Here is a 13,241-nt window from a genome sequence, read left to right as displayed (position 1 = left end):
AATAAGCAAATATATTCTGTAGAGTTTATTTTGTTGAGTCTTTTAGTTATAGATCTGAGGGAAAAGGTTTTCCCAATGGAAGTGTTGCAGCTTTGAAGGTAAAGGTATCCTGGCCATTGGGAGCCAAGGAATACCCTAAAGTAACACCACAAAACAACCTCACACAGGAGATTTATTGGGAGAGGCACAAGAGGGTGGTTACCTCTGCTCCAGCAAGAAGAAGCAGGTAATTGAAGAGGAGACAGACTTATGTAGAAGTTCTTAGAGGAGGAGTTTTACAGGGTGAAGATTTCCAGGGTATGTTTTGATGAGCTTTTAAGTCCTGAACTTGGGACAACCCCAGAGACAAATGGGATTTGACTTCAAGGCTTGGTGGATTTTCAAGATCAGAGATTGGTGGTTTTGGAGCTCAGAGATTGGTTGTAGGTGGACTTTTCTGCCCCTCCAGCCCATTCCCAAATAACCAAGCAGAGAATTGTATTAATTATAAATGCTTGGCCTATAGCTCAGGCTTGTTACTATCTCTTATATTTTAAATTAACCCAATTTCTTTTTTATTTCTTTTCTTTTAAAAATATCTTTTTTAAAAAAATTTTTCATACCAACCCAATTCCCACTCCCTCCCCTTCTCTCATTCCCTTCACATATCCCCATCCCACTCCCCCATCCACTCCTCAGAGAGGGTAAGGCACATTACTGTGGGGAAGTTTCAAGGCCCTCCCTACTACATCCAGGCTGAGCAAGGTATCCGTCCAAAGAGAACAGGTTCCCAAAAAGCCAATACAAGCAGTAGGGATAAATCCTAGCTCCACTGTCAGTTGCCCCACAGTCTGTCCCAGCCATACAAGTGTCTCCCACAGTCAGAGGGTCTAGTTTGGCCCTATGCTGGTTCCTTCCCTATCTGGCTGGAGTTGGTAAGCTCCCACTAGCTCAGGCAAACTGTTTCTGTGGGTGTCCCCATCATGGTGTTGACCTCTTTACTATATTCTCACTCCTCCCACTCTTCAACTGGACTTCGAGAGCTCAGTCCAGTGCTCTGCTGTAGATCTCTGCCTCTGTTTCAATCGGTTCCTGGGTGAAGGTTCTATGGTAATAATTAAGATATTTATCAGTCTGATTATAGGGCAAGGCCAGTTCAGGCACTCTCTCCTCTATTTCTTAGGGTCTTAGCTGGGGTCATCTTTGTGGATTCCTGGGAATATCTCTAGAGCCAGGTTTCTTGCTAGCTCCACAATGGCTCCCTCAATCAAAATATCTCTTTTCTTCCTCTCATATCTGTCCTTCTCCCATCTCGACTATCCTGTTCCCTCAAGTTCTCCTCCTCCCTCCCCTTCTACCTTCCTTTTCCCCTTCTCCTCCCACCCCCATGCTCCCAATTTTATCAGGTTATTTTGTTATTTCCCAATTCAAGGTGGACCTATGTATGTTTTTCTTAGGGTTCACATTGTTACTTAAGCTTCTCTAGGATCATGAACTATAGTCTCAATATCCTTTGCTTTACAGCTAGTATCTACTTATGAATGAGTACATACCATGTTCATCTTTCTGGGTCTTACCCCATATTTCTTATCTAAACCCTGCAATATGGTGGTGCATTCAACATGACAAGTTCTGCTTCCTTCTCTCCATATCTCCTTATAACTCCGAGACTTCTTCCTTCTTCCTTTTTGTGTTCTCTTTTTGTCTGCAAATCCCACCTAAATTCTACCTATCCAGCTATTGACCAGTTTCCTTATTTATTAAATCAATCACAGTGACATATATTCACACCATGTAAAGGAATATTCCACAATTTGGGGGCTTTTTTCATTTTTTTTTTCAAATGAGTAGGTGAGCTCATACCCTTTATTTACCCAATGGAGCCTAAATAAAGAATATGATCCACAGTTCTCCAGGGGAGAGGAGAGACTCATCAGAAAGTTTTCAGGGTGATTAAAATGAGCACTTTGGTCATTAACATGATAAACATATATGCACACAGACTCAGGAGTTATTTATATACAGGCAGCCATATAACACTGTGGGTTCCAGTTCCCTAAGACTTACAGAATGGTAAGAAAAAAATCTCTTAGATTTTAAAAATTGTTTTTATTGAGCTTTCTTCCCCTCCTCTTCTCTTCTACCCTCTACCATGATCCCCACGCTCCCAATTTATTCAGGAGATTTTGTCTTTTTCTGCTTCCCTTGTAGATTAGAACCATGTATATCTTTCTTAGGGTCCTTTTTATTATCTAGGTTCTCTGGGATTGTGAATTGTAGGCTGATTATTCTTTGCTTTATATCTAAAAGCCACTAATCAGACTAAAAGCCACTATAAAACATGTGATATTTGTCTTTCTGGGTCTGGGTTATCTCACTCAATATGTTGTTTTCTAGATCCATTCATTTGCCTGCTAATTTCAACATGTCATTATTTTTTCCACTGTATATCTGTGTTGCACCTTCTATGTCCATTCTTTTGTTAAGGGGCATTTAGGTTGTTTCCAGGTCTGGCTACGACAGACAATGCTGCTATGAACATAGTTGAGCACATGTCCTTGTGATATGATTAAGCATTCTGTTGAGTATAAACCCAAAAGTGATATTGCTGGGTCTTGAAGTAGGTTGTTTCCTAATTTTCTGAGAAATCACTATACTTATTTCCAAAGCAGCTGTAATGGTCTGCACTCCCACAAGCAATGCATGAGTGTTCCCTTTACCCCACATTCTCTCTAGCATAAGTTTTCATCAGTGTTTTTGATCTTGGCCATTTTTACAGGTATAAGATGGAATTTCAGAGTTGTTTTGATTTGTACTTCTCTGATGGCAGAGTATATTGAACATTTCCTTAAGTGCCTTCCAGCCATTTTAAATTCATCTATTGCGAGTTCTCTGTTTAGGTCTGTACCCCATTTTTATTGGATTATTTATTTGAGGACCAATTTCCTGAGTTCTTTGTATATTTTGGAGATCAGCCCTCTGTCCAATGTGGGATTGTTGAAGATCTTTTCTCATTCTGTAGGTTGCCATTTTTTCTTGCTGACTACTGTGTCTTTTGCTTTACAGAAGTTTCTCAGTTTCAGGAGGTCCAGTTTATTAATTGTTTCTCTCAATGTCTATGCTACTGGGGTTATATTTAAGAAGCGGTCTCCTGTACCAATGAATTCAAGCGTACTTTCCACTTTCTCTTTTATGAGGTTCAGTGCAGTTGGCTTTAGGTTGAGGTCTTTGATCCATTTGGACTTGAGTTTTGTGCATGGCAATAGATATGTATCTATTTTCATTCTTCTACATGTTGATATCCAGTTATGCCAGCATCACTTGTTGAATATGCTTTCTTTTTTCCAGATTATATCTTTGTTAACAATCAGGTTTTCATAAGTGTGTGGATTGATATCTGAGTCTTTGATTTGGTTTCAATGGTCCTCCTGTCTGTTTTTATGGAAATACCAGGCTGTTTTCAGTACTGTGGCTCTGTAGTAGTGTTTGAAGTCAGGGATTGTGATGCCTCCAGAAGTTCTTTTATTGTATAAGATTATTTTGGCTATCCTGGGTCTTTTGCTTTTCCATATGAAGCTGAGTATTATTCTTTAGAGGTCTGTGAAAAATTTTGCTGGGCATTGCATTGAATTTGTAGATTGCTTTTGGTAAGATTGCCATTTTTACTATGTTAATTATACCTACCCAGAGCATGGAAGATCTTTCCATTTTCTGGTGTCTTCTTCAGTTTCTTTCTTCAAAGACTTAAAGTTTTTGTCATACAGGTTTTTCCCTTGTTTGGTTAGAGTTACTCTGAGATATTTTATGCTATTTGTGGCTATTGTGATGGGTGATGTTTCTCTGATTTCTCTCTCGGACCACTTATCATCTGCGTAAAGGAAGGCTATTGATTTTTTCCAGGTAATATTGTATTCTACTACACTACTGAAAATGTTTGTGAGTCATTGAAGTTCCTTGGTAGAAGCTTTGGGTCACTTATGTATACTATCATATCATCAGCAAATAGTGAAAGTTTGACTTCTTTTCCAATTTGTATCCCCTTGATCTTCTTTTGTTGTCTTATTGCTCTAGTTAGAACCTCAAGAACTATGTTGAATAGATATGGAGAGAGTGGACAACCTAGTCTTATTCCTGATTTCAAGTGAGATCGCTTTGAGTTTCTCTCCATTTAGTTTGATGTTGGCTGTTGGCCTGCTGAATATTGCCTTTATTTTGTTTAGGTATATTCCTTGTATCTCTGCTCTCACCAAGACCTTTATCATGAAGAGATGTTGTATTTTGTTGAAGAATTTTCAGCAAAATGAGATGATCATGTGTTTTATTTTTAGTTTGTTTATATGGTGGGCTATATTGACAGATTTTCTTATGTTGAACCATCCCTATATCTCTGGGATCCAGCCTACTTGGTCATGGTGGATGATTTTTCTGATGTGTTCTTGGATTCAGTTTGCCAGTATTTTATTGAGTATTTTCGTATCAATGTTTATGAGTGAGATTGTTCTGTAATTCTCTTACTTAGGAATGCTTTTGTGTGCTTGGGTATCAGGATAATTGTAGCCTCATTAAAAGAGTTTGACAATGTTTCTTCTGTTTCTATTGTGTGGAAAAATTTAAGAGTATTTGTATTAGTTATTTGAAAATCTTACAGAATTCTGTGCTGAGAACATCTGGTACTGGTTTTGTTTTTTTGTTTTTTTGTTTTTTTGTTGATGACTGCTTCTATTTCTTTAGCACTTTAGGTCTGTTTAATTTATCTGGTCTTGATTTAATTTTGATAAGTAACATTTAACAGAAAATTGCCCACTTCCTTTGATTTTTCCAATTCAATAGAGTATATTTTTGAAGTATGATGTGATAATTCTCCAGATTTCCTCTATGTCTGTTCTTATATCTCCCTTTCGCTTCAAATTTTGTTACTTTTGATATTTTTCTCTCTGCTTTTTGTTTAATTTGGATAATGATTTTTCTATTTTGTTGATTTTTCTGTTAGTTCCGTTATTTATCGGTTAAGTTTCTGTCTGGCAGACCTGTGCAGAGGTCACAGTGAGATGTTGAAGTCTCCCATGATTTTGGTATAGAGTTTAATGTGTTATTTAAGCTTTAGTAGTGTTTCTTTTACATATAAGAGTGCCCTCATATTTGGAGCACTGATATTCAGTATTGAGATTTCCTTTTGATGGATGTTTCCTGTGACAAATATGAAATGTCCTTCTTTGTCTCTTTTGATTGAATTTAGTTTGAAGTCTGTTTTGTTAGATATTAGGATAGCTACACCGGCTTGTTTCTTAGGTTTATTTAATTGGAATTTTCCCCAACCCTTTACTCTGAGGTGATGTCTGTCTTTGAGGTTGAGGTGTGTTTCCTGTATGCAGCAGAAGGATGGATTCTGTTTTCATATCCAGTCTCTTAGCCTGTATCATTTTATGGAGTTGAGTCCATTTATATTAAGGGATATTAATGAAAAGGAATTGCTAGTTCCTATTTTTTGTTTTTGTTGATGTTATTTTGTGTGTTTTTCTCTTCTTTGGGATTTGCTGCTGTGAGGGAGTAGAGGTAACTAACTTCCTTGGATTGGAATTTTTTTCTAGTACTTTGTGTAGGCTGGGTTTATGGCTAGGTATTGGATAAATCTGTTTTTGTCATGGAATATCTTGTTTTATCCATCTATGATGATTGAAAGTTTTGATGGGCTGTCATCCATGGTCTCTTAATGTCTACATAGTGCTTGACCAGGACCTTTAGGCTTTCATTGTTTCCATTGTGAAGTCAGGTATAATTCTGCTAGGTCTTCTTTTATATGTTACTGGACCTTTTTCCTTTCAGGTCTTATTCTTTATTCTGTATGTTTAGTGTTTTGATTATTATGTAGTGAGGGGATTTTTTTTTGATCTGGTCTGTTTGGTGTTCTGTAAATTGTAGAAGGAGTGGTGGGTTGCGTTCCTGCTGCCCGGCTCCTGGCCACCTGGCTAGCTTATTCCCTGAAATAACAACACACAAATTGTATTCATTTAAACACTGCCTGGCCCATTAGTTTCAGCCTCTTATTAGCTAATTCTCACATTTTGATTAACCCATTTCTGATAACCTGTGTAGCACTACAAGGTGGTGGCTTACCGGGAAAGATTCAGCATGTCTGATCTGGCAGCTGGCTCCATGGCATCTGTCTCAGAGAGGCAAGGCATGGCATCTGACTAACTTCCCTTCTTACCAGCATTCTGTTCTGTCTACTCCACCTATCTAAATCCTACCCTATCAAAAAGCCAAGGCAGTTTCTTTATTAACCAATGAGAGTCCTCCATCAGTAAATTTCTTATATCTTTATATGCATATCTTTCTTTAGGATGGTAAAGTTTTCTTCTATGATTTTGTTAAGTATATTTTCTGTTCTTTTGAGTTGGACTACTTCTTCTATACCTATTATTTTTTGTTTGGCCTTTTCATGGTTTCCCATATTTCCCAGATATTTTGTGCTAAGCCTTTGTTAGATTTAATGTTTTCTTTGACTGATGATTCTATTTCCTCTATTGTTTTATCAACACTTGAGATTTTCCCTTCCATCTCTTGTATTCTGCTGTTTATGCTGGCATTTGTGGTTTCTGATCACTTCCCCATATTCCCCTGTATTTTCTTTATTGTCTCTATTTTGGTTTTCAAGTCTTGAATCTTTTCTTTCACTTGTTTGATTGCTTTTCTTGGTTTTCTTTAAGGGATTTGTTGATTTCTTCCAATTTTTTGTTTGTCTTTACCTCCATTTCTTTGAGAGAATTTTTTCTTTCCTCTTTAAGGGACTTAAATATTATCCTAAAGTTATTTTTTAGGTAATTTTCTTCTGCTTTATCTGTATCAGTATGCTCAAGTCTTGCTGTTTCAAAGCCACTAGTTTTTGTTGCTGTTTTGTTGCTCTTTGTGGTGTTGAGTGTGTTCTTACCTTGTCTACCCATCTTTTCCTCTGATTGGTATAGCTGGGGCTGTGTCTCTGGTGATCACTCTTCCAGATGCCAGTGTATCCATGTTTCAGTTGGTTGCTCCTTATGGTGGAGTAGGGGCCATTTTCCAGTCACCTGGTAGATCACTTGGCATTCCCTGAGGTCCCGTGGCTCTCCCAGAAGTCACTCAGCGCTCTTGCAGCTCATTCTGCAATCCAGGAGGTTATTTGTGCCTGCTCCCTCCGAGGTTGCTTTCTTGGGCCTGCTTCCACAGAGGTCTCTGGCTCAGGCCTTGGCTCATGCATGCTCCTGTGGATATCTCTGGCTCAGGCCTGCTCCAGAGGAGGTTACTGACTCCTTTTTTTTGGATTTTTATCTCCAAATTTCTGATGATTCTAACTCTTGTTTTCACCTCTGACAACTGTTTCTGCTTAACTGAAATAGAGTACCATTGCACTGTGATGAGAATGCAATGATTACTAGATTTCCCCCACTGAGTTCTCACTGGGGATTTGAGAATGCCTTCCTCTAATAGAAAACTTCAGCTCAAGTAAGGGACTTTCTCCATTTATTCCTTTTCAGTATTCAGGAGCCTAGGTTAAACATGAACTCAAACATATTTGGTCCCTTTGTTTTGTATTAGGAATTCCTTTTCCTCCCTTCCCAGATTTCTTTTTAATTTCATCCTCTGACTGACTCCTTTTCTTCTCTCAAATGGAAAGAGAAATGTCTCCATATTTGACATTTGCATTTATACACCTTTCTCTGTCATGTCTAATATTCCTAAACATCTGAATACATACCATGTTAACTCTACAGTAGAAAGTTAAATTAATACAAGGTTGGCAAAACACTCCTGGGAATTCTTGATGCTAGCCTATGCTTCTGTGACAAGACACGACGCCATTGAAAGCAGTGAGATCAGAAATCCTCATCGGATTCCAAAGTGGCAAGTGTGTGTCCCTGTCATTTCAGAATTAGAAATTGCATGTCTTCTGTAAGTCTTGTAAAGTCTTTACTTTTTCCAGATAATTGCATACAAATATTTGTCTGCTTCCTATTTTAATTCTCAGGCAATTTTTAAATCATTTTTAACTGTTTGCCCAGTGTTTCCAACATGTTTCCTCTTGAATTATTATGGCATTCATACACGTGTTGGCTGCAATGGTGTCTGGTGAGAGTTGATAATTGGTCACTTTCAAATCTGTAAGATTAAGAGTATCACATAATCGGCTTCAATTTTCCTTGATCAAGTTAAAGGAAACTAATTATGTTTATTCCTTGCAGACATCCACATAACTATAGGGAATCAATGTGATAAGGTTGTATAATGGAATATAGATTGTATTCAATTCTGAACACAACAAGGGAAAATGGAAATATATAAATAAGGTCTAGGCTTGGGGTCAGTGAATGAAAAAAATGCTGAAGAAAATACAGAAATGAGGTGGATTCATTGATTGTGGCATTACTGTGATTTTGCTAATACTTTGGTGTGGTACTGAATTAACAGGTCAAGAAGAGTTTGGGAAGAAAGTGCTCAGACGTGAAAAGCCATTTAGTGGACATCTTGACAGATCTTGTTTGAAAAGGGCATAGAAAACATGGCCAGAGAAACCCAGAAGTTGACGACTACTAGATGAAATTATTCATATGGAACTCTATTTGCCTTGGAAGTTGTGACAGTTTGAGTAAGAATGGACTGCATGGCCTCATATATTTGAATTCTTAGTCATTGGGAAGTGGCACTATTTGGGGAATATTAGGAGGTATGGCCTTGTTGGAATAAGTGTGGCTTTATTGGAGGGAGTGTGGCACTGGGAATGGGCTTAGAGGTTTCAAAAGCTCAAACCAGGCTTAGTGTCTGGCTTTCCCTGCTGCCTATGGGTCCAGATGTAGAACTCTCAGCTAATTTACCAGCACCATGACTGCCAGTGGGACACCATGTTCCCCACCATGATGGCAATGTACTAAGCCTCTGAAACTGTAAGCCAACTCCAATTAAATACTTTCTCTTGTAAGAGTTCTTAGGGTCATGGTGTGTCTTCACAGCAATAGAACAGTGACTAAGACAGATCATCTGTCATTCGAAGTAAGATTCACAGTTGTCTTACATGACCTAACAGACTCAAGAACCTTGGATGCTGGAGGAAGACTTCTTTACTTCACAACATATGAGGCTCTCTGTAATTCTTCTTCTTCTGCTCTAGTCATACCAGCTCAGGCATGTGCGTGTTTACAGTTTGTGCTGTAGTACACTAGAACTGAAAAGAACATATTTACAGTTATAGGTTTTACTCTCTGGCTTACCTGCTAAATATGAGGATAGTGACCTGTCAGAATGATGTAACACGTTATAAAATCATAAAGGAAAGTAAATAAATGCATAAGGTAGAAAAATTTGTTATACTATGAAAGATTAAGATGATTCTCACATAGAACACATTTTCTAAATACACAGTTTATAAAGGATATAATATAAAGAGGCATGTATACTTCAAGGTTGCAAAGTTTCAACCATGCTATTGATTAAATCTTTTCCATAGATGAATGCAAGTACACACACATTTTCAGAAGGTTTACTGTCTTTCTTTGATTTTCTTCACATGCTGATTCAGTGTGCATGAATAGAACTGTCATAAGTCACACATCTACAAAAGAGTGCATGTTCTGGGATCAGTGTTATTTCTCATTAGAATGAATTTTGTCTTTCCCTGTGTGTTCCTTATTTATTTTGAAAATATACTTTCATTCAATAAACTTTTATAATTTTTTCCACTCCTCAATTCCCTTCTGGCCCTCTTCACCTTCCCCCAACTCAACTTTATGTTCTTTCTTTCAGAAAAAAATGAAACAAAAATAAGAAATAACCCCCTGTACACAAAAAATAAAAGAAAATCAAAAGAAACAAGAGAAAGACCAATGAGATAAAAATGCAAAATAAAGAAAAATGGAAAAAATTGCATGGAAAATTCCACTGAGTTCATTTTGTGCTTGCTATCTACTCCTCGGCATAGGACCTACCTTGAACTCTGCTTGAGGTACCCAGTGAGACTCCACCAGAGAAAACTGATTTCTCCTTTGGGAATGGGTGTCAATTGCAGACAGATTCTTGGTTAGGGTTGGGAACCTGTGTGTAGTCCTCCCTTTCAGTGCTGGATCCCCATGTGCTATGAACCTGTACACATCTTGTATGTGCTGCCATAGTCTCTGTGAGCTTATACATGCATGATTCCTGTTGTGTCTGAAAAACACCATTTCATTGGAATCATTCTTTGCCTCTTGTAATCTTTCTGACTCATGGTTAGCAAAGATGCCTGGGCCTTGATGAAAACATCCCATTTTAGAACTGAATGCTCCAAACTCACTGCACATTGTCTAGTTGTGGGTCTCTCTGTAAATTCTCATCAATTGCAAGAAGGAGCTTCTCTGATGTAGGTGGAGGAAGGCACACACTATAGCAGTATGTTATTAGGAGTCATTTGGGTGCTGTTTCTTTAGCAGTCTTTCAATCAAAACCAACCAACCAACCGACCAACCAACCAACCAACCAACCAACCAACCAACCAACCAACAAAAACAGGTAAAGAAATATTCACAGAAAAATTTTACCACACATTCAAAGAAGATATACAACCAATACTTGTTTTTTTATTTTAACCTTTTATTCATTTTACATACCAACCACAATATTCCCCTTCCCTTCACTTCCCTCCTCCCACTGCATCCTACCTTTCACTAAACCCACCCCACCCACTCCTCTGAAAGGGTAAGGCCTCCCATGAGGAGTCAACAAAGCCTGGCACATTAAGCTGAAGCAGGACCAAGCCCCTCTACCCTGCATCAATGCTAAATAAGGCATTCCACTATAGGAAATGGGCTCCAAAAAGTCAGTTTATGTACCAGGGATAGATCCTGGTCCCACTGCCAGGAACCACTCAAACAGACCAATCTACACAACTGTTGCTTACTCGAAGAGGACCTAATTAGGTCCAGTGCAGTCTCCCCAGCATGGTCTAGAGTCCATGAGTTCCTACAACCTTGGGTCGGCTGTCTTTGTAGGTTTCCCTGTTATGATCATGACCCTCCTTGCTCATATAATCTCTTTCCTCTCTTCAAATGGACTCCCAGAGTTTGGCCAGGTGCTTGACTGTGGATCTCTGTATCTGCTTCCACCAGTTACTGGATGAAGGTTCTATGATGACAGTTATGGTAGTTACCAATCTGAATACAGGGGAAGGTCAGTTCAGGCACCCTCTCCACTATTGCTAGGAGTCTTAGCTGGGGTCATCCTTGTCGATTCCTGGGATTTTCCCTAGCACCAGATTTCTCCCTAACCCCATGATAGCTCCCTCTATCAGAACATCTCTTTCATTGCTCCCCTACTACATCCCTCCTCCAACTCAACCTTCCCATTCCCTTGGGTTCCCTTCCCCCATCCCCTCTTCTCTAACTGTCCTGCCCCCAGTTTACCCAGGAGATCTCATCCATTTCTCCTTCTAAGGATGATCCTTGTGCCCCTCTTAAGGTCTTCCTTGTTACGTAGCTTCTCTGGAACTGCCAGCCAATACTTCTTAATTTTTTTTAATATATAGGAGCACAAATCTTACCAAAAGCAATCTACAGATTCAATGCAATGTCCATCAAAATCCAGCAAAATTCTTCACAGACCTCGAAGAAAGGTGCTCAACTTCTTATGGAAAAGCAAAAATCCTAGGATAGCCAAAGCAATCCCGTACAATACAAGAACTTCTGGAGGAATCACAATCCCTGACTTCAAATGCTACTATAGAGCTACAGCAGGAAAAAATAACGGCATCTTGAATTTTGCAGGCAAATGGATGGAGCTAGAAAACATTATTTTGAGTGAGGTAACCCAGATCCAGAAAGACAATTATCACATGTACTCTCTGATAAGTGGTTTTTAAACATAAAGCAAAGAAAAAAACCAGCCTACAATTCACAATCCCAGAGAACCTAGACAACAATGAGGACCCTTACAGAGACATACATAGATCTAATCTCCAAGGGTAGTAGAAAAAGACAAGATCTCCTGAGTAAATTGGGAGCATGGGAACCTTGGGAAAGAGTTGAAGGGGAGAGGAGAGGCAGGGAGGGGAACAGAGAAAAATGTAGAGCTCAATAAAAATCAATAAAATTTAATAAAATTTAAAAAGATATATATATATGTGCACAAGAAACACTTCCAAATGGCTTCTATGAAGATAGTACCATTCTAATATCAAGACCAGATAATGACAACAAAAGAAAAGAAAACTATGAGTAAATATCCCCATTGAGCAGTCAAATATCTTCAATAAGCTATTTGCTAACTCAGTGTATGCGTATCTCAAAAAGTTATCCACCATGATCAAGTTGGAGAATGATCAAGATTCAGGAATGGTTCAATATAAACAAGTTAATGAATGTAAAAATCATATAAATGGACCTAAAGATAAATAATTTAGATCATCTCAATAGAGAAAACCTTCAATAAAATCTAACATGCCTTATGATTAAAAAGTTCTACAGGAAAATAGAGAGATGGTTCAGTGGTTAAGAATGTTCACTGCTATTCCAGAGGTTAAGAGTTCAAATCCCAGCAAGCGTATGATGTCTTACAACCATTTATAAGGCTATAAGGTTATTATGAGGAGGCCCAGTCTTGACTTGCCCTTTAGTCAGACTGATGAATATCTTAAATATCATCATAGAACCTTCATCCAGCAACTGATAGAAACAGTGGCAGAGACCCACATCAGAGTGCTGGGCTCAGCTCCCAAAGTCCAGTTGAAGAGTGGGAGGAGTTAGAATATGAGCAAAGAGGTCAAGACCGTGATGAGGACACCAACTGAAACAGTCTACCTGAGCTAATGGGAGCTTACCAACTCCAGCTGGACTGGGAAGGAACAAGCACAGGACCAAGCTAGTTCCTCTGAATGTGATTGACAGTTGCATGGCTGGGACAGACTGTGGGCCCATTGGCAGTAGTACCAGGATTTATCCATACTACATGTACTGGCTTTTTGGGAACCTATTTTTGGATGGCTACCTTGCTCAGCAAGATATAATAGGGATGGCTTTGGACCTTGCCCAAAGCAATATGCCTTACCCTCTGAGAATTGGATGGGGGTGGGGTTGTTGGGTATGTGGAGGGAATGGGAGGAGAGGAGGGAGTGGGAACTTGGATTGGTATGTATAATAAAAAAGATAGTCTGTTTTCTTTTTTAAATAAATAAATAAATGAAAGAAAAAAGTTTTAGAATGAGTAAGATAGGAGGAAACAAAACACAATAAGACTATATACAACAAACATACAATCAACAACATCCAAAA

At 38.6% G+C, this 13,241-nt stretch overlaps 1 protein-coding gene across 1 annotated transcript in view; it reads right to left on the bottom strand.

Annotated features, from left to right (window-relative positions):
- LOC119807278 (zinc finger protein 883-like) overlaps window positions 1-10,280 on the bottom strand; it is a 34,422-nt gene extending 24,142 nt beyond the window's left edge. The window contains exon 1 of the mRNA XM_042054541.1: window positions 9,930-10,280. Within this exon, the coding sequence (XP_041910475.1) occupies window positions 9,930-10,280 (351 nt within the window). The remainder of the gene's footprint in view (window positions 1-9,929) is intronic.
- Between the last annotated feature and the right edge of the window lie 2,961 nt (window positions 10,281-13,241).

The sequence above is a fragment of the Arvicola amphibius genome, chromosome 2, assembly GCF_903992535.2.
Source record: "Arvicola amphibius chromosome 2, mArvAmp1.2, whole genome shotgun sequence".
NCBI classification, from domain to species: domain Eukaryota; kingdom Metazoa; phylum Chordata; class Mammalia; order Rodentia; family Cricetidae; genus Arvicola; species Arvicola amphibius.
Note: the sequence above shows the minus strand (reverse complement) of the source record. Positions and strands in the feature narration are given on the sequence as shown.